The sequence below is a fragment of the Labeo rohita genome, chromosome 17 (genome assembly GCF_022985175.1).
Source record: "Labeo rohita strain BAU-BD-2019 chromosome 17, IGBB_LRoh.1.0, whole genome shotgun sequence".
NCBI lineage: Eukaryota > Metazoa > Chordata > Actinopteri > Cypriniformes > Cyprinidae > Labeo > Labeo rohita.
The window spans coordinates 4,886,497-4,906,475 of NC_066885.1; the positions used below are offsets into that span (position 1 = coordinate 4,886,497).

Genomic DNA, 19,979 nt, shown 5'->3' on the forward strand with positions numbered 1-19,979 from the left:
CATTTATTTTTATTAACTGAAATACAGTTGAAATAAAATAAAATATAAATATTACATGAAAAAGCTAAACTTAATTAAAAACAAGAAATGGGGCCTTGACAATAACTGAAATAAAATAAGTATAAAGCATTAAAATGACCAAAACAAAAAAGAATTCTGAAAGCTAAATAAAAACTAATAAAACGACAAAAACACATTAAATAACTACAACTTACACTATTAAAATGAAAACTGAAAATAAGTAATAATTTAGAATATTAATAAATACGATATTATAGTATAAATAACATTAGATAAACCAATTAAATAAAAGACTGCTATATGTTTTACTATAATAGAGAAAAAAAGTGCAGTCATGTGAATCTAATTACAAAAAAATAATTCTGATGTTTAACAGTAATGAGAATTTAATGAATTTAGAAAAAAATGGAGATTTTAATGGGGAAAACTGCTTTATAATTTAAATTTTCAAAGACATTTAAATTGGTCCAATAATAGGCTTTATTTTCTTTTTGCAAAACATGTTCTTTGATTTTGGATTAAAATTATATGTGAAATTCTTCCTTTAGACCCCTTTTGACTGTTAAAAAAAAATCCATATTTTTCATTGAATTTGGATTTGGATTTTTCTAATGTAATAATTTATTGACATTTGTAATTCACATTTTGCTCTGATTGTAAAGTACTGTGAGTAATGCTGTTGATTTGGCAAATCCAAAAGCATTAGAAACCAAGAATGAAGACCAGAGTGAACTCAGTGGGCATCAACCTGTGACACTACATGCAAACATTATCATAGTTAGCAACATAAATCAAAAGAGAAGGGTTAGAAAACACAGCCGATGGTCGCAGCACGTGGCTCTGTGCTTTGATTCGGTTTGTGAGTAGGAACTAAAGATCACAATCTCAGGCAACAGACTAGTAAGTGAGTCTCAGATTTCTGACTGCTGTTGCCTACCAGCGCTGGACCTCAGAGTTTGCTCAGTAAGTTTTAGATATGCCTCAGGACTCTCGGGAATCACTACATCTGAAAGAAACATATACATGCATACAATACAAACATGATTGAATGCTGAACCACACTAAACACTTCCGCTACAACCACCAGTTTCAGACCTTCATTAGGTTTCATTTACACCCTCTTATTCTGTTTATGGGCCTGAAGTCCCCACACTGACCTGAGAGGGCGGATGCTGAACCCTGCAGGTATCCGTCCTCTCCCTGGTCTCCTGGTTCGGAGGACAAGGCTCTGCTGGCGCTCTCCAGACCCCGGCTCAGGTCGTAATCGTGGTCCCACTCCAGAGGGATGGAGTCCACGCTGGCTGGAGTGTCTCGGCCAGAGCGTTCGGCCCGTAGAGGAGCGGCTAGTGACGCAGAGCGACTGGATGAAGGCAGAGGGGAGAGAAAACCATCGCCCAGACGCTCACTCCATGGAAAGCTGGATAAGTCAACAGGCTCGTCCAGATCAAACTCCCGGTCCGAGTACGAGACGTCATGTTCATCGTCTGTGAGCTAGATAAAGAAGAAGAAGATTTTTGAGAAACCTTGACTAAACCTTTAACTAAGGCTAAACTAAATACATGCATGTAAAATGACTGAAGATGAATCAATGAAAATGAATAAATATAAACAAAAAAAAGAAAAAAAGCCAATATAAATTAAAATGGCACATTTAAATATGAAAATAATAAATAAATAAATTAACAAATAAAAGGTAGATATAAATAAATATTAAAATAAAATAAAATAAAATAAATGAATGAATAAAAAACAAAAACGTAAATTTACACAAAGGTAAATATAAATAAAAAGACAAATATAAACAAATATGAAAAAAAAATAAAAAAATGAATGCATGAATAAATAAAGTTAAATAAAAGGTAAATATAAATAAATATTGAACTAAAAAATAAATGAATGAAAAAAATAAAAATGCAATTTTTAACATCAAAACAAGGTAAATATAAATAGAAAGACAAATATAAACAAATAAAAATCAAATAAATAAATGAATACATAAATATACAGATAAAGTCATGCATAAAGATAAATATAAAATATAAACAAATAAACAAAAAATGTAAAAATAAATAAAAGGTAAACAAAAGATAAATAAGTAAAATAAAATTATAAAATAAAATGAATGAATAAATAGATAAATAAAAATGTAAACTTACACAAAGTTAATTATAACTAAAAGTTAAACAAAAAAATCTAAAAAATGAGTGAAAGAGTAAATAATTAATAAATATAAAAATATATAAAGGAAGTCATAAATAAAAGGGTACATATAAATAAAATGGAACATATAAATATTTAAATAAATAAATATAAAAATTGTATAGATAAATATTACATAAATTAATTAATTAATTAATGTAAACATACATAAAGATACATTTAAACAAACAAATAAATGTAAACAAATAAATAGGTAAGCAAAAGGTAAATAAATAATAAAATAAAATAATAGAATGAATAAATAGGTAAATAAAAATGTAAACATACACAAAGGTAAATATAAATAAAAAGATAAATATAAACAAATATGAAAAAAATCTAATAAATAAATAAACGAGTAAATAATTAATAAATATAAAAATATATATAGTCATAAAAGGGTAAATAGAAAGAAAATTGTACATATAAATATGAAAATATATAAGGTAAACAAAGGTAAATAAATAATAAAATAAAATAATAAAATAGAATGAATGAATAAATAAACAGATAAATAAAAATGTAAACACACAAAGGTAATTATAAATAAAAAGATAAATATAAACAAATATGAAAAAAATCTAATAAATAAATAAACGAGTAAACAATTAACAAATACAAAAATACATAAAGTCATAAAAGGGTAACTATAAAGAAAACTGTACATATAAATACAAAAATAAATAAAGTAAACAAAAGGTAAATAAATAATAAAATAGAATGAATGAATGAATAAATAGATAAATAAAAATGTAAACATACACAAAGGTAAATATAAATAAAAAATGGTACATATAGATATTAAAATAAATAAATAAACATAAACATACATAAATATAAATATAAACAAACCAGTAAAACAAAAACAAAAAACAAAGAAACAAATGTAAACATCAATAAAAGAACTCCAATATCAGTCAGAAAAAAGCATCTGGTATATTAAACCTACCGGTAATCGTATAAGTTTCTTGTAGTAGCGTTCCACACGTCCAAACACTTCCTGGCAGTAACGCTGCAGTTCTTCAAGCTCCTCCTCAATCACAGCAGCATCTATCGGCTCACTCTTTTCCAGTAGAGCCTCACCCTGCTGGAATATGTGGTCAATCTTGGCTGTGTTCAGAGTGATCTCCTGCTGGAACGCCTGAGTGGAAAAGAAGACCAACATAAGATAATGACACAGGAGATATGGACAACACATGCATTAATAAAGGCCAGAGACGTACCCTCAGCTGTTTGATTTTGGCCTGGACGTCACACTCTGAGAAATGCTCAATGTTGGTTAACTGCAAGTCCATCTCCGTCAACCAGACCAGGATACAGTCTCGTGCCGTCTCAAACTCCTCCCTCTGAGTTATAAAGTGCTGTGGTGGAATAATGTAATACAATATAATATAATATATAACATAATATAATATAACATAAAACTAATCAAACAGATCTGTACCTTAAGCCTGCGTAGGACGGATGACACTCGTCTCTGTAGGTTATCCCAGCGCTGGTTGGCATTGTGGGCCATTTCTCGCAAACTACAGGCCGCATCGGTGCGATTCTCACGAGCCAATCGCTGGTATTGTTTGTTGATCAGCTCCAGCTGTGTCAAACTTTCATGCACCTGCCGCTGGAACGTCTACAAAAGCACAGAGCGTTATTATCATAAATCTGATGAACAATAATAAATGTATTCAATTTGGATGAATCTCACCTCAAATTTCTTGAGCTCCTCTTTGGCAACAGTGTAAAGGACACCTGAAGAGTTTGGCAGCGCGGCCGTCTTCTCCGACACCATGAGCCACTCCTCAAAATGGGTGTAGTCATCGAGAAACTTCTGCCAGAGACGCCACGTCTCCTCAATCCTTTCAGATAAGCAAGATTTAGGTTTAAATTTATTTAGCACAATTATTATATACAATTAAAACAATTCAGCTGCAATAAAGCTAAAAGATATATTTCAGAAAACAGAAATGAGCCAAATTTAGGTTTAAATCGGTCATTTTGCACAATTATTGTTTAAAATTACTAAATGAGAAAATATTAAACTAAAAAATCATTAATTGAAATAAATCTGCAATAGATGAAATAACATAAAAATAAAACATAAAAATGAGCAAAATTTAGGTTTAAATTCGTCATTCAGTACAATTATTGCATAAAATTATTAAAAAATAAAGTAATAAACTAAAAAATGTAATTTTTTGAAAAGCTGAAATAGATTAAATAATAAAATAAATTAAAATAAAAATGTGCGAAATTTAGGTTTACATTTGTCATTCAGCACAATTATGTTATAAAATTATTTAAAAAAAAGAAACTATAAAACAACAACAACAACAAAAAGTCATTAATTGAAATAAAGCCAAAATAGATGAAAACAAAATTAGGTTCACATTTGTCATTCAGCACAATTATTGTATAAAATTATTACAAAAATAAACTATTAAACTAAAAAGAAATAAAAAAAATAACTGAAATAAAGCTGCAATTAAAAATAAAAATATAAAATTTAGCAAAATTTAGGTTTCAATTTGTCAATTAGCACAATTATTGTATTAAACTATTAAAAATAAAATTAAAAATAAAACATTAAAGCTGAAATAGATCAAATAACAACAACAACAACAACAACAAAAAATCAGAATAAAATAAAATAAAAATAAAATAATGAGCAAATTTAGGTTTGAATTTGTCATTAAGCACATGAACAGGTATATTTAAGGTATATTTAGCACTGTTATCATGAACTAAAAGTATAACTACAACTACTAAAAATAATTTTCATTAATTAGATAAATAAATAAATTAAAATAAAAAAATAAAATAAAATAAAAAAATATAGAAAATGTAGAAATGTTGCTTTGACAACTAAATCAAATACAAATAAAATTGTTATAATAAATTTAAGTACTAAAATTAGTAAAACGAAAACTAGAAATATAAATAAATCAAAGCTAAATATAAATATATATATAAAAAAAACAAATAAAAAGATAACACATAGCAAAATCCCTAAACCTCAAACTAAAACTAAACAAAAAATTAAACTATAAAAATAAAAGGTAATTTAAAATGTTAATAAAAACTAAAAAATATTACTAAAACAACACTAACATTCAGAAAGTTATACTTCCATACTACTTATTCTATATTCTACAGTATGAAATATGTATCCTTCACACATTTTATGCAAAAACAGATAAAATCCTCAGAATGACCTGGTGCTCTTGCCAAAATGTGCGGTATACAAGTAAGCACACTGTATCCCACAATGTAATGCACTCAACTGCAAACTAGTTTTCAGGTTAATATCAAATATTAACTATATTACAAGATATACATTTAACACAAAAAAAGCTAAACAACTGGTTACTGAACACTAATAAAATAGGTATTATATAGAAATAGTACAAAGTATGCTACAAGCAGCATTGCACTGCAGACAAAGTGTATGTATGCGCTTCAGTGGTTCACAGGTCATACTTGAGTCTCCTCTCCATGGACATGGCACAGATGCTCCTCCAGCGACGGTCCAGGCTGCGTGTGGCCTGTTGGATGGAGTCACACTCGGCGTCCGTAGCACACGCGTCACAGTCGTGCAGCAAAACCTCACACAGGTTCAGCACAGACGCCACACCTGTACTGTGCTTCTCGATGTCTCTCTGCAGCTCCTGAATGAAAGACAAAAATTATGTTTTTCTGACAGAAACACACAAAATGGTTTTTGAATGCAGTGTATATGTACATACCTGCTGTAGATCCAATTTCCTCTGGATCTCCTGGTAGTCGCAGGTGTCGTAAGCGATGGGACGGGACAGTTCGGTCTCAATGTGGGCGAGCCAAGAGCGCAGACTGTTCATGTTCTTATCCAACTGCTGAACGGCCACTAAAGTCTCCCGGAGCTTCTTCACCCTGAATAAACACAGAAAATGTCATCTTTTTCACAATTTCACAAATGTCTACATCTATATACCGTGTACTATTTTTATATCAGGGTTATTATAGTTCGCTGAAACTAAAAACATAAACATTTTCATTACTTGAAATAAAGAGAAAAACTGAAATAAAATAAAATAAAATAAAATAAAATAAAATATGAACAAACTTTATCTCAACTTGTAATATTGACATAAAAAGAGACAAATAAATATTACAAAAAAAAAACAAAAAACAAAATTAAATTATTAAAACTTATTAAAACCAACTTTAAAATGGAAACAGGAAATATAAAAATAAAAACTAATTAAACATAACAATAATAATAACAATAATAGTTAGTCCACAATAGTGAAATAACACAACAAATAAAATCTTTTCATATAAATTATATTATGTACCATTTTAAAAACAGGAAAATGATTGATAAAATAAAATAAAATAAAATAAAACTGAAATAAAAATAAACCAAAGCAAAAAATATAAACTAAAAATATAAAAAACTAATAGAAATGACAAAAGCACATAACAAAACATTTAAATGAAAAAAATAAAAATAAATGTAACAATTTACAAAAAGACACTAAAATGACAAAATGTTTTCATATAAATTATTATATTATGTATCATCTGAAAAACATGAGAACTATGAAAAATAAAATAAAATAAAATAAAATAAAAAATAGGAAAAACTTAAAAAATTAAACTAAAATGACAAATTATGTTTTGGCAACTAAGTGAAATAAAATAAGTCTAAGTTGAACTAAAATGACTAAAACTGAAACTAAAATTGAAATAAAAATAAATCAACGCTAAATATATATATAAAAAACTAATAAAAATGAAAAAAGCACATAACAAAATGACCAAAACGAAAAGAAAAATATTACATGAAAAACAAAAAGAAATATAAAAATTGACAAAAAGACACTAAAATAAGGTTTTATACTAAAATCTTTTCATATAAATTAAATTATGTATCATTTTCAAAACATGAAAATTCTGAAAAACAAAAAAATTAATTAAATAAAAATAGAAAAGAAAAAATGTAACTTGAAAACTTAAACTAAAATTAAAAAAGTTGTTTTGGCAGCTAAGTGAAATAAGCCGAACTAAAATTACTAAAAGAAAAACTAAAATAAAAATAAACCAAAGCTAAATATAAATAAATAAAACTAATAAAAATGACAAAAGCACATAACAAAATGACTAAAACTAAAATTTAAATGAAAAACATAAAAATAAATATAAAAATAAAAGCTAATTCAAAATAGCAATAAATACTACTAATAAATAGTATATAAATAATACTAAAGTAGAGAGAGGAAATGCAATCTCAACACACTGCTGATTCAAACCTTAATTAATTTTAAATGAATTTTCAATAAATATTGCATAAATTAGTGCTGATAATGCCAACCACAACACACTGTGGAGGGTGTTACAGTACCTGGCCCCAATGAGGTCGAGCAGATGCTGCCAGCGTTCGTTGACTTTACTGAGCTTGTGTTCGATGTCAGAGGCTTTGCTCTCATGACTGGCACGTGCTAAACGTTCACCCAGTTGCTGGAGCTCATATTTATTCTCCTGAGCCACTGCCACCTCCTCCTGATAGTCCTGAGGGACAAAAAAAACAAGGACAAGTTACTAAAATCCAGTTTAACTTTAATTGCTTTTAAAGAGTGTTTAGCGGTATGTTGCTACAAACACCTCTTACAAATAAGGGATTATCATTGGAAACCACAGTTTCCACCAAACTACCATATGAGCTACAGCTGGTGTTAATGCTATATTAAGACACTTACAACTTGCATGTAAGCCATATATACATACTAAATATTTGATCGTTACCTTTCGTAGTTTCTCAATCATTTCTTCGATGCTGATGTCTCCATTCTGGGACACTTTGCTTTCCATTTGCGTCAGCCATTCACACAGCTCCTTATATTTATCATTGAAGATGGCCCATTCATTCAGCTTCTCGCTCACCTGCTGTATGCGCAGACACAACTGCACAAACAAATACACAAAAACATACACCTTTAGCAACTGCAAAGACGGTTGATTGTTCAAACTAAATCTAAGCAGATTAAATTAAAAATCTAGCCACAGCAACTTTCCACATCTTTATAATGTGCAAATTGTAAAGTGTATAGAAACACATGCTCAAAACTAAAAGACAAAAAACAGCCCGCAAGGACAAAAAAGTATGCTTACCAGAGCATCAATAAAAATACAGCATGCATGGAGAGTTTCTGACAGCTTGTACCTACGGTTAAATCTTTCTACTGAAATATCAAACGTACGCTCACATCCTGTGGTGTCTAAGCTCACGCACCGGATGCCACAAAGTCAGAGGGTGCACAAAAATCTTCATGCTTTGCATTCAAGTTTCACTTTGAGCTAAAAACTGGTGCTTTGCATTTCTTTGTACCAGCAAAACATGATGCAGTGATGTTTGAAAAGCAAATGAATTGCACAGCAGTTTTTTGAAGACTATCTCTAGATGTTTTAAAACCCAATGAGCATCCTATGGAGACCAGACAGCATTTGTTTGAATGTGTCTGTGATGTCTGCACCAAATGCATGTATATGTAGTAAAACAGCACCACCTGATGGCCATATGTTCTCAGCGTACCTGATGACAGATCTCCTCCCACTGGCGGTGCAGGAGTTCAATGCGCTCCTGAAGCACCCGCAGATCTTCAGGACTGATGTAGCTGGACAGAGACTCTCTCAACACCGTCAGATGGGTCAAATCCTCCTTCCAGCCGTCAAACATGCTCTCCAGATCCTGTAAGAAACGGTTGTTCATTGGTTTTAATTTTTTATAATTTTTTCAGTATTCAGTTCTTCATCTTGAATCTAAACTTTGCATACCTTGCAGCGCATTTGTTCAGACTGCAGCTCCTCATGACGATCTGGAAGCGGCTGGGAAAGCTGGCGTTTAAAAGCTCTTAGTTTCTCTAGAGATCCTCCGATACCTTTTTCACATCTTTCCCAATCCTGTAAAAAGTTTGAAATGAGTCTAAGTGGTTTCTGGGTACATATAACACATTCTGAACAATTACAGTAACATGAATTGCTCTATCATCTAAAAACAACCTATAAACTCATGCAGACATTCGTTTGAGAGCAAAATTAAAGGTGAAATGATATGGAAATACTAGAAAATAATATTTATTTCACTTAAATAATACAATTACTTTTACAATAAACAAACACTTTAATAGTAGTAAATACAGTGAAATAAATATATAACAATAAATATATATTTTATATATATTTATATTTATTTACATCTACTGTTTTTTTAAATTTAAAAATAGTTTTTACATTTCTTAAATTAGATTTTATTTGTATATTTTCTGTTTTCATTAGATTTTTAGTTACATTTTTTAGTAATTTTGTTATGGGTTTTTTTTTTTTGACATTTTTATTAGTATTTAAATATGCCTGTCTTTCATTTCAGTTTTAAACTAAACTAAATCAAACTAAATGAAAACAAGAAATACTGCCTTAAATAAAAATAGTTTTTTAATTTCATTTAACAAGTTTATGTTTTCAGTTTTTGTTAACTATAATAACCCTGATAGTATTAACTAATATTTATATTAAATATTTATATTTACATTTTATTAATATCTTTTATGAAATTAATATTTATATTCTTATTATAAGTTCATATTTTTATAGTTGCCAAGGCAGCACTTCGCACTTCCATTTAGTAACTTGATGTGCTAAAATTACAACAACTAATATATGTACTAAATATGTATTTAAAAAAATTACAATAATAAAAACAATAATAAAAAAAATGAAGTGCAAGAACTTCTAGGAACATAAATTATGACTATGACAAATAATAATTATTTCCTATGTTAATTAGATATGTTTTTTATTTATTTATTTCTTTTTTAAGATTTCATTAATTTTACCAGATCAGGAATTTACAATTAAAAATATTCCTTAATATTTGGAGGCTTCTCATATTTGGATGGGTGACTTAATTTTGGTAGAATTTTCTGAAAGATCACTAAATTAATCCAGGAACATGTAGCAATAAAGACTCCAAATGAAGTAAACAGATGGCGCTGTGACAAAAAACTCTACCCTTAGCAGGACAGCCAGCTCTTTCTTTTGCTCCTCCAGGCGGATGTTGGCGTGTCTCCAGCGCTCCTGTATGTCGAGCAGCTCCTCTTGTAGAGCGGCTTCGGCCCGTGTATCAGCAGACAGAAGCAGCTGTCTCCCTGCCTCCACCGTCAAGATGTAACTGCCCTGTTGCCTCAGCAAAACCTTCTCCCTTAGCTGCAAAATCAACAGAGCGTCAACAGGGGGCGCTAACAGCCAGCACAAAAGCATATTTAGATCAAACGATACTTACCTGAACCGCATCCAGCATGGCTCGTGCCTGTTGCAGTGGCACAGGTGCGCCCGCCTGCAGGGTTTCAGCCTGGTGGGACGCTTCCACCAACCACTTGCGAAGCTTCTCCACCATCTCCCTGTAGCGCTGCCACTGTCGCAGGAGACTGTCTATGATGCCCCTGCGCTGCTGTGCACGTCTCACCACGCCCTGCCACTGGTTACTGAGCAAAGCCAGCTTCAGCTTGAACTCATCTCTGGAAAAAGTCAGTTTTAAATATAAGCATTCAGTCTGTATGTTGCATAAGCATATATCTGATGATTGAGATGATGTTGCTCACCTGTCGTCCACCTGTCCCTGCTCTAGCATGCGTTGTCCATCGCTGATGATGGAGTGAAGGATCTGCTGTCTGCTGAACATCTCTGCCTGAAACAGCTTTAACATTGCTCATTTATTAGTATCTAGACAAGGTTTGCAACTCCTAACCTGCTTTTGTATATCTCACCTCATGGGCTCTTTGTTGCTCCATCAGGCTTTGGAAGTTTCCGGAAATCTCCACGGCCAGTTTCTCCTCCGTCTGCACCAGGAACTCCATCCACGTCTCGCATTTCTCCAGAAAGGTCTGCTGCTGTAGTAAGAGTGCCTGAAGTTTGCTGAAAAGAGAATTTAGACATCCTTTAGAAGGTAAACGGACACTCAACAACATCTATTCTAGTATTGTAGATTTCCATGAAGACCTCAAGTGAGCGATATAAGAAGGAAGTGATCAATAATGATATAATCCCTCTAGCAAACCTGAATCTCTCAGTGGTCTGAGCTGAGGTGGTGGACCAGCTTCTGTTGAGGTTTTGCATGCGTTTGATCTCAGAGTCGTTGAGAGGGAGTCGGTAACCCAGTTCATTCAGCCTTTCCAGATCAGGTGCCATACTGCTGAACTTCAGCATTTGTTTCTGGACAAATAAACAAAACAATCAATATATTGCACATTTTAAGTTTTCTAATTTTGTTATTTTGAGTGTATTTGAATTATACAGTGATCAAAAAAAGGAGAATTAAATGGAAACTGCTTTATTTTTTTCTTATATAAATTAAGTCTATGTACAGCAATTCTGTACAGAAATAATTTTGAGTATTTAAGCATAAGCCTTTTGTCCAATATTGTGACTTTCTGACAGTGTGCATATTGGCCAGCCTGATCCTGGGTTGTTTTGTTATTATTTATATACTACTATAGTATTGATTAATATTTTGAATTAGCCATTATTTTTAGATTTTTTTATAGTTTAATTTTAGTTTAATTTTTTTGTTATGTGAGTTTAAGATTTTATTTCATTTTTAAATGAAGTACTGATTTGTATTTCAGCTTTATTTCAAGGTTATTTCCTTATTTATATACTACTGTAGAGTTTATTATTATTCTGAATCAGCTTTTATTTTTAGATTATCAGATTTTAGCTTTTTTTTTTTATTTTGTTATGTGAGTTAATGATTTTATTTAATTTTTAATTGAATCATTAATTTTTATTTCAGCTTTATTTCAAGGTTATTTCAGTATTTTAATATAATTTTTATTTTTAATATTAGTTTAATTTTTAGTAATTTTGTTGTGAGTTCGATTTTAATTCATTTTTAATAGAATTTAACATTTTTATTTCAGCTTTATTTCAAGGTTATTTTGGTATTATTTATATACTACTATAATATTTATTAATATTTTGAATTAGCTTTTATTTTTAGATATTTTAGATTGTAATTTTAGTTTAATTGTTAGTAATTTTGTTTTGTGAGTTTACGATTTGTATTCTTTTTAATAGAATTTAACATTTTTATTTCAGCTTTATTTCAAAGTTATTTCTGTATTATTTATAGACTACTACAGTATTTACTAATATTTTGAATTAGCTTTTATTTTTAAATTTTAATTTCAGTTAAATTTTTAGCAATTTTGTTATATGAGTTAATGATTTAATTTAATTTTCAACTGAATTGTTATTTTTTTATTTCAGCTTAAATGATTTATTAATATTTTGAATTAGCTTTTATTTTTAGATTTTCAGATTTTAATTTTAGTTAAATTTTTAGGAATTGTGTTTTGTGCATTAATGATTTAAGTTTATTTTTAAGTGAATTTTAAATTTTTATTTTAGCTTTATTTAGATTTTATTTTTACATTTTTAGTAATTTTGTTGTGTGCTATAATTATTTTAATGAATTCTTTATTTCAGTTTTAGTTTAGTAATTTTATTTTTTCAGCTCAAACTTATTTTATTTCAGCTACTTTTTTTTCTTTTCACATATTTTTATTTATATTTTATTTTATTTCAGCTTTTTTTTTCAGTTAATGCTAACAAAATTAAATAGTTTTAGTAAACAACAACAACACTGAACAGATCTTTGCATATTCCAAGAATCCCAGCATAATTTATCCATTCAGTCTTACATACCTTCAGTTCCTCCATACGGTCCCGTATCAGTGACTGGTCAGAAGAACCATTCGGATCCTGACCTTTCAGAACCTCCTCAGCTTCCACAATCCAGCGGGACAGAGAGTCCAGCTGCTCATTAAACGTCTCATAGTCCCGAACTCCAGCCTAGGAGGAAAAAAAAAAAAAAAAAAAAACCTCAGCAACAAACACTAAAACCACTTTCATACGGCAGTAACTAATCTTCTTCACTCACCTGCAGCGCCACCTGCTGTCGGCTCAGGCTCTGCTCTACGGCACTGAGGCGCTGGGTGAGAGACAGGTGGTCAGACTGGATGGAGGCTGCAGCTGATGTGTCCACCTGCTGTTTGAGCTGCTCTCCCAGCTCCAATAAAACCTGCAGAGACGCCTGGACGGGAGCCTGAGAGCGCAGCAGCTCCTGAGGGAACATTTTACTTACATGTAACTTGCATAAACACAGTTTGGTAGCCTTGTGAAAGCAAACTGCACCAAGAAGAAAATGCAACATTGCACTCACAGCACAGTCTTGAATCCAGGTGGACACTTCCTCCTCTGTGATGTCTTTGTGGCTGGCTGTCTTCAGCATCTGGTTTGCTTTCTCCTCTAATGTCTGAACGCTGGAGTCACTCTGTCCATAAAGATCCTTATAGCTCTGCCACAGCTGCAAGAGAGCCTTACTGCTCTTCAGACGCTCCACGATCTCCTCCTGCAAACTGTTCCACCTGAATACCACAAAATACATTTTCTGCCTCACTCTCAAAAAAACTCAAGCCAAAATGACTTTGCATTTGCAAACTAAAATGTACCTGGCATTAATGTCTTTTAGTGTGTTATTGAGTGTGTCAGACACAGACGGGTGACTCTCCTCTAAAAGCTGATGTGTAACTGATCCGAACTTTCTCAGACTGCTCTCTTGTTTCTCAAGCTCGTCCTGCAGGTTCTACAGATGTCAGAAGAAATAAAAAGGAGACTTTTTTTCCACTTCAGATCCATAATTTTTAGATTGCACTGGAACGTGCTTTACCTGTAGGCTCTCCACCTGTAGCCGCGAAGCCTCCAGAGATCCCGTGAGCAGACGGTAGCGAGACACAGAGTAGCGTCCCTCCGTCAGGTATCCGTTGATCTCTTCAGACGCTTGTTTGTATTGACTCCACTTGTCCTGAACAGACTTCAGACCGATCTTGAGCTGCCCGATCTAAGACACAGCCATACAAAGACAATTTACATGCAGAAACCCCACATACAACACTACAACCATATATAAATTCCATATTAAAGGAGAAGTTCACTGTTACTCAGAAAAAAGACAACTGTTTTAAACTTGACAGATAACTCTTTCTTTATTTGACTGCCGCCATGGCCGTCCATAACAACAACAACAACGGAACACACCGAACTCTTTCACACAAGAGTCCTCACTTCCTCTCAGTGAACTATATGTAAACTTGCATAAACAATAACATACAAATACTTTAGAAATATCACAGGTATACAAATAGTAGAATGTATAACCATTACTGAAACTTAACATTCACAATTTACAGATAATTTACTCACCCCCTTGTCATCAAAGATGTTCATGTCTTTCTTTCTACAGTTGTAAAGAAATTATGTTTTTTGAGGAAAAAATTTCAGGAATGTTCTCCATATTCTGGACTTCAATGGTGCCTGCAGTTTAAATGCAGCTTCAAAGGGCTCTAAACAATCCCAGTCGAGGAAGAAGGGTCTTATCTAGCGAAACGATTGGTTATTTTCTAAAAAACAAAATGTACAATTTATATACTTTTTAATCTTAAGTGCTTGTCTTGTCTAGCTCTGTGTGAACCCCGGTTCATGACAGTCAGGGTAAGTCTAAAAAGTCCCATCTCAATTTCTCCTCCAACTTCAAAATCGTCCTACATCGCTGTTTTACCTTTTTTGTAAAGGGTTTCTGACCCTCCTTAGGCATTCACCTTGTAAACACTCGGCTGGTACTTTAGCAGCGATGTAGGATGATTTTGTTGGAGGAGAAAATGAGATGGGATACAATAACTGTATTGACCCGGAATGCACAGAGTTCACGCAGAGCTAGACAAGATAAGCATTTAAGATTAAAAAGTATATAAATTGTACTTTTTTTTTTTTTTAGAAAATAACCAATCGTTTCAGATAAGACCCTTCTTCCTCGACTGGGACTGATTGGAGCCCTTTGAAGCTGCATTTAAACTGCATTTTGGAAGTTTAAACTCATGGGCACCATTGAAGTCCATTATATGCAGTAAAATCCTGAATTTTTTTCTCCAAAAAGCATAATTTCTTTACGACTAAAGAAAGAAAGACATGGGTGTGAGTAAATTATCTGTAAATTTTCATTATGGAAGGGAACTTCTCCGTTAATGGAGTACTTTTACTTATGGTCTAATAAAAACAGTAAATACCAAGTGGTCCAGATTGGCCCATGTGTTGTTCAAGGCTTGCAGAGACTCCATGACAACAGCACAGGCCTCGTCAGTCTTATTTTGGACGAGAGCACAAGCCTGTTCCTCCACTCTCTCCAGCTCCCTTTCCTTGTCCTTCACCATCTCCTCCATCTCCTGAAGTTACATGTCAGAAAAAGACAGAAAATCTGTATTCCAGTCGTAGAGGTCATATTGAATAAAATAAGACTGCGTGTTTCAGTCAAACGGTCAAACCTGGCAGTCTTTCAGTGCATTCTGTACAGAGGATAGGTTCTCAATCCTGTGTTTTCTCTTGAGTCTGTCCTCTTGAGAGTTCAGCCATGCCTGAAGAGTCTGAACTTTACCTTCATATTCAACCCAGGACTCCAACAAGCATTCCAGATATTGTACCTGAAACAACAAAAATTAACATTTAACAGAATTAGACAACACATTTATGGTATTTTATAATACAATTTAATTGGGATGTAAGTGTATTATCAATATTGTGGTATTGCGATAGCAAAACTAATCTCGATATCATCATGGTCACAAAAAGTGGACAAAAAGTGTAGTTTTTAAAATATATTTAAACTTCTTATTCTAACATAAAAAGTCTTTAAACTTGCATTTTGGGCCATTATGCTTTGGCACAGTATCTGTCAAACAAACTAAAACCGAAAGCACAATATGGCTTGATTCCTTCATCAATTTTTGCTGCGTGTTTCAAAGCGAAGTGAGCACTTCGTTCAGGAAATCAGCTTGTGATCTTGTGTTTTCCGCAACTCAGAACGGCTCAGTTCATGGTGAATGCATTAAACTCGTTTATTTTTGCGGCAGATGATTACAGCATTTCACTAGATTTGCAGTTAGATGTGTTTTTGTAAGCCTGTTTTCACTGAAGCTGCCGTTTTCTGTCAAAATAAAAGCTCTGCTGCCATTTTTGTCAAAAGTGCAGTATGAAATTCTGACAGCATTGTAATTTCCCTACTGTAGTGTAACACAAAAATAATATACCTATGAAATATTAATTGTTATTTATTTGACAGTGCAACTGTTTTACAATACATGGCTAATACTGTCATAAGAATAATAAAATAAAATTGTTGTTACTATTATTATTATATTCTAATTTGTTTGGCTTCCTAAAACACCAGTGTGGATGTAATTTAGACTGAGACAAATATGACAACTAACAAGAGGATTGAGTCCGCCTTGAAGTTCAGGTTCAAGTCAATTCACTGACTTAAGTTTTCTTAGTTAAGAACATGGGTTGTTGCTCTTAATTTAGAACTCTCAAATTGCATTAGATAGAATAATTTAATTTTAAAATGTAAATTTATTTTTCCAAGTCTTTATTTGCCCTTTTTTATATATTGCAATAACTATGGACTTCATATTATCGTATAATGAGATTTTGATATTGTTACATCCCTACAATTTAACAATCATACACCAAACAGTAACACAAATTTTTTTTTTATTATTTATATCTAATTTGAAAAAAATTACATACTGTATATATCTACACACACGTGAAAAAAAATTTTAATCCTTAATTTGCAAAATACCCAAAAAATAACTAATAGAACAGCTCAGAATAAAATTATCTACTAAAAGTCTGACTGGAGTTTGAAACGTGTTTATAGCAAGTATGAGCTTCATTTGATGTCTCACCCTCTCTGTGATACGTGTCTGCAGTATCTGCCAGCGGCAGTTCATGGCACCCAGTTTCTCCGCAAAATCTGTTTTATCACTGCGTTTGCTCTCCACATCTGCACCGCTCATCTGGAGCACTGACTGATTCACAAAGTCCACAGTCAACTGTTTGCAGTTCACATCCACTCTGAAGCCCTACAGGACATAGAGGACAAACAACACGAAGAAAACAGCAATAAAAATTCATAATTAGTCTTGTGTACTGTAGCTAGACATCTGATAGACTTTTAAAATCCAGTTCAAACAGTTTGTAGACTTTAACAGGTATATAACAGGTAAATGATGTCACCTTGTATCGCTGCAGGTACTCTTGGATGACCTTTGACCCAACAGCCCCTTTGAGATTCTCCTCATCTTCTTCTATCACTCTCTCCATCAAAGAAATCCAGTTCACAAGCTCAGCAGTAGCATGACGGGATGCCAGCTTATCCATTTGAGACTGAAACAACAAAAAAATTGATCTTCAAAAGATGAAGGAACTGAAAACCCCAGAGATGAAACTAATCCTATTTGTTGAAGCCTGTTTAGTGAATGGAAGCTCTGGTCAGTACCTGGTGGAGTTTCTCTTGAACTACAGGAATGCGGGCGAGCAATTCGGACCACTGAGAGTCCAGACGGGAAAGTTCAGACCGCAAAGATGCGGTGTCCATCTTTTTGAGTCTGAGCAGTTGGTTTCCCTCGTTCAGCACCGAGGCCTTCAGACTGGAGCGGCTCTCCACCTCCTTACTGAACTCCTGTACAGAAGAAAATACGATGTATGAAACGACCTGTATCCGTACTTCCTTATGGACATGCAAAGATATAAATACAAGATATTAGTATTTCTAATTATTAATTAAAGCTTCTTTTGAAACCATTTTTTTTGATTAGCAAAAAAACTGTGAATATGAATTATTACATTATAATTACAGATAATTAAAAAAATAAAATACAATACAATAAAAACATGTAAAATAAATAAATAAATAAATAAATAAAAATATGGTCCAGGACACTGGGATAGGCTCCAGCATCTTCACAACCCTACATGGGACCAGCAGTTTGGAGAATGAATGAATAAATGGACGATTGGATGTATAAAACAAAACAAAACAAAACAAAATTGGATCAAATAAAATAAAACTAAATAAAACTGGATAAACTAAAATTGGATAAAATAAACAGGATAAAAATAAAACAGCAAAACAAAACAAGACAAAATTGAATAAAGTAAAATTAGATAAAATAAAACAAAACAAAATAAAATTAGATTAAATCAAATCAAATAAATTGCATAAAATAAAATTGGATACAATTGGATAAAAAAAAAAAATATATATATATATATATATCATTGGCATTCTATTAACTAGCAAAGCTTGAACCAGTATGGTTTTCTAGAAAAAAATTTGGTTGACCAAATGCACCAACATCTCAAACAGACCCCATGCTTGTAATTTCTTAAGATTGAACCAGTCTGACTAACCAGAAAAGCTGATAGTTGGTCTTTAACAGTCTCCAGTTCCTGAGGTCCAGCTACAAACTGTGTGTTCCAGAACTCCAAGCGTTCCAGAGCTTCCTGTAGCCATCGATTCAGTTCAACAGACTCATGCTTATACCTGTAACAATCAAGCACATCTCATTATTACGACTGTGAAATAAAATTAATAAAACAATACAGTCTAAAAAAATTGCTTCTGACCTAGTTGAGTGCTTCAAGATGGATTCCAGGTTCTGTAGCTCCTTGTTGATCTTGGTGGAGTTGTTGAGCCAATGCTCGCCCAAAAGAGTGAGCTGATTCTCCAGGCTGGAGCAGCTCACACATGACAGAAGATGCTTCCCTTCCTCCAGCACCTGATGCAGCTTGTGTTGGTGCTCCGTCAGACTGGCTTTAAGGGCCTAAGGTGACGATAATGGATGGTCAAGTTGAAAATGTGTTCAGATACTGTATAGTTACTCCAGATTATCTAATAAGATGTCTGAAGATTCATTATTTCATTACATACTTTATAGAGCTCTATTCTTTCATTCAGTCTTTCTTCCGTCTCCTCCGCCAGGCCGACAGTCGGCAGACTGCCTTCCACAGCCTCTAGCAATCGGTACAGGGTTTGATAGTCCGAAACTAGACGACTCCATGTCTGATAAAGGCACAAAAACATACCAACACATACATACGTAAGAAACAGTTTCATACTTAGAAATATTACTACCTTTCAAAAGTTTAGGGCTGGTATGATTTTTTAAATTGCTTTGAAAGTCTCTTCTGCTCACCAAAACTGCATTTATCGAAAATGCAACAAAAAATATTATTAACATTTGAAATAACTATTTTCTATTTGAATATGTTGTAAAATGTAATTTATTTCTTTAATGCAAAGTTGTGAGACAGCAGTTCTATTCTGTAGAATGGCCCGTATATAAAATTGAAAAAATCATGTTACCTCTGAGATGCACTCCAGCTCAACTCCTTTTTTGTGCGCTTGCTTAAGCACATCCTGAGCCCGGGCTAGTGTCTCCTCCAGAGTCTGACGCTCACGTGGCAAAACAAAGGCACTGATTTTTTTGTAGAACGTCTCGGTGAGCACCATATGCCACTCTAGGCCTTGGAAAAATTCCTGGAAATAAAACATTATGGACAAATGAGCATCAAAAAGGGTGTGAACAACCTTATAGACAAAGACAAGATGTATTTCTGAGTTTGACGTACCTTGTGCTTGTCTAGAAGGTTGTGCACGTCCTCTACTGAGCTGGCAATCATCTTCTGGTCAGCATTCATCTTATCTTGGGCCGTGTCCACCAGATCAATTAGATCCTGCAGAACTCGTTCATACTGATTTTTCAGTGCCATATTCTGGTTCAGCCCGCTCCGTCGAGAGCCCACCGTCATCACCAGTTCTTCATAAGCATCCT

The 19,979-nt window shown here is 32.7% G+C and overlaps 1 protein-coding gene across 8 annotated transcripts in view; it reads right to left on the minus strand.

Moving 5' to 3' along the window:
- Window positions 1-19,979, minus strand: part of syne1b (spectrin repeat containing, nuclear envelope 1b) — a 121,111-nt gene that overhangs the window by 13,110 nt on the left and 88,022 nt on the right. For 5 of the 8 annotated variants that reach the window (XM_051133948.1, XM_051133950.1, XM_051133947.1 and 2 more), the window contains 32 exons: window positions 19,777-19,977; window positions 19,511-19,684; window positions 19,076-19,207; window positions 18,772-18,968; window positions 18,556-18,688; window positions 17,642-17,824; window positions 17,380-17,529; window positions 17,049-17,225; window positions 15,627-15,782; window positions 15,372-15,527; window positions 13,979-14,149; window positions 13,761-13,894; window positions 13,472-13,676; window positions 13,190-13,372; window positions 12,955-13,101; window positions 11,306-11,460; window positions 11,016-11,163; window positions 10,851-10,945; window positions 10,532-10,766; window positions 10,261-10,455; window positions 9,028-9,153; window positions 8,786-8,941; window positions 7,999-8,157; window positions 7,598-7,764; window positions 5,961-6,123; window positions 5,695-5,882; window positions 3,923-4,073; window positions 3,665-3,847; window positions 3,444-3,581; window positions 3,170-3,361; window positions 1,179-1,512; window positions 959-1,027 (listed from right to left, as the gene is read on the minus strand). In XM_051133948.1, the coding sequence (XP_050989905.1) occupies window positions 959-1,027; window positions 1,179-1,512; window positions 3,170-3,361; window positions 3,444-3,581; window positions 3,665-3,847; window positions 3,923-4,073; window positions 5,695-5,882; window positions 5,961-6,123; window positions 7,598-7,764; window positions 7,999-8,157; window positions 8,786-8,941; window positions 9,028-9,153; window positions 10,261-10,455; window positions 10,532-10,766; window positions 10,851-10,945; window positions 11,016-11,163; window positions 11,306-11,460; window positions 12,955-13,101; window positions 13,190-13,372; window positions 13,472-13,676; window positions 13,761-13,894; window positions 13,979-14,149; window positions 15,372-15,527; window positions 15,627-15,782; window positions 17,049-17,225; window positions 17,380-17,529; window positions 17,642-17,824; window positions 18,556-18,688; window positions 18,772-18,968; window positions 19,076-19,207; window positions 19,511-19,684; window positions 19,777-19,977 (5,353 nt within the window). Of the gene's footprint in view, window positions 1-958; window positions 1,028-1,178; window positions 1,513-3,169; window positions 3,362-3,443; window positions 3,582-3,664; window positions 3,848-3,922; window positions 4,074-5,694; window positions 5,883-5,960; window positions 6,124-7,597; window positions 7,765-7,998; window positions 8,158-8,364; window positions 8,463-8,785; window positions 8,942-9,027; window positions 9,154-10,260; window positions 10,456-10,531; window positions 10,767-10,850; window positions 10,946-11,015; window positions 11,164-11,305; window positions 11,461-12,954; window positions 13,102-13,189; window positions 13,373-13,471; window positions 13,677-13,760; window positions 13,895-13,978; window positions 14,150-15,371; window positions 15,528-15,626; window positions 15,783-17,048; window positions 17,226-17,379; window positions 17,530-17,641; window positions 17,825-18,555; window positions 18,689-18,771; window positions 18,969-19,075; window positions 19,208-19,510; window positions 19,685-19,776; window positions 19,978-19,979 lie in introns of those variants that run through there. The other 3 variants (XM_051133949.1, XM_051133945.1, XM_051133946.1) reach the window with 2 other exon arrangements.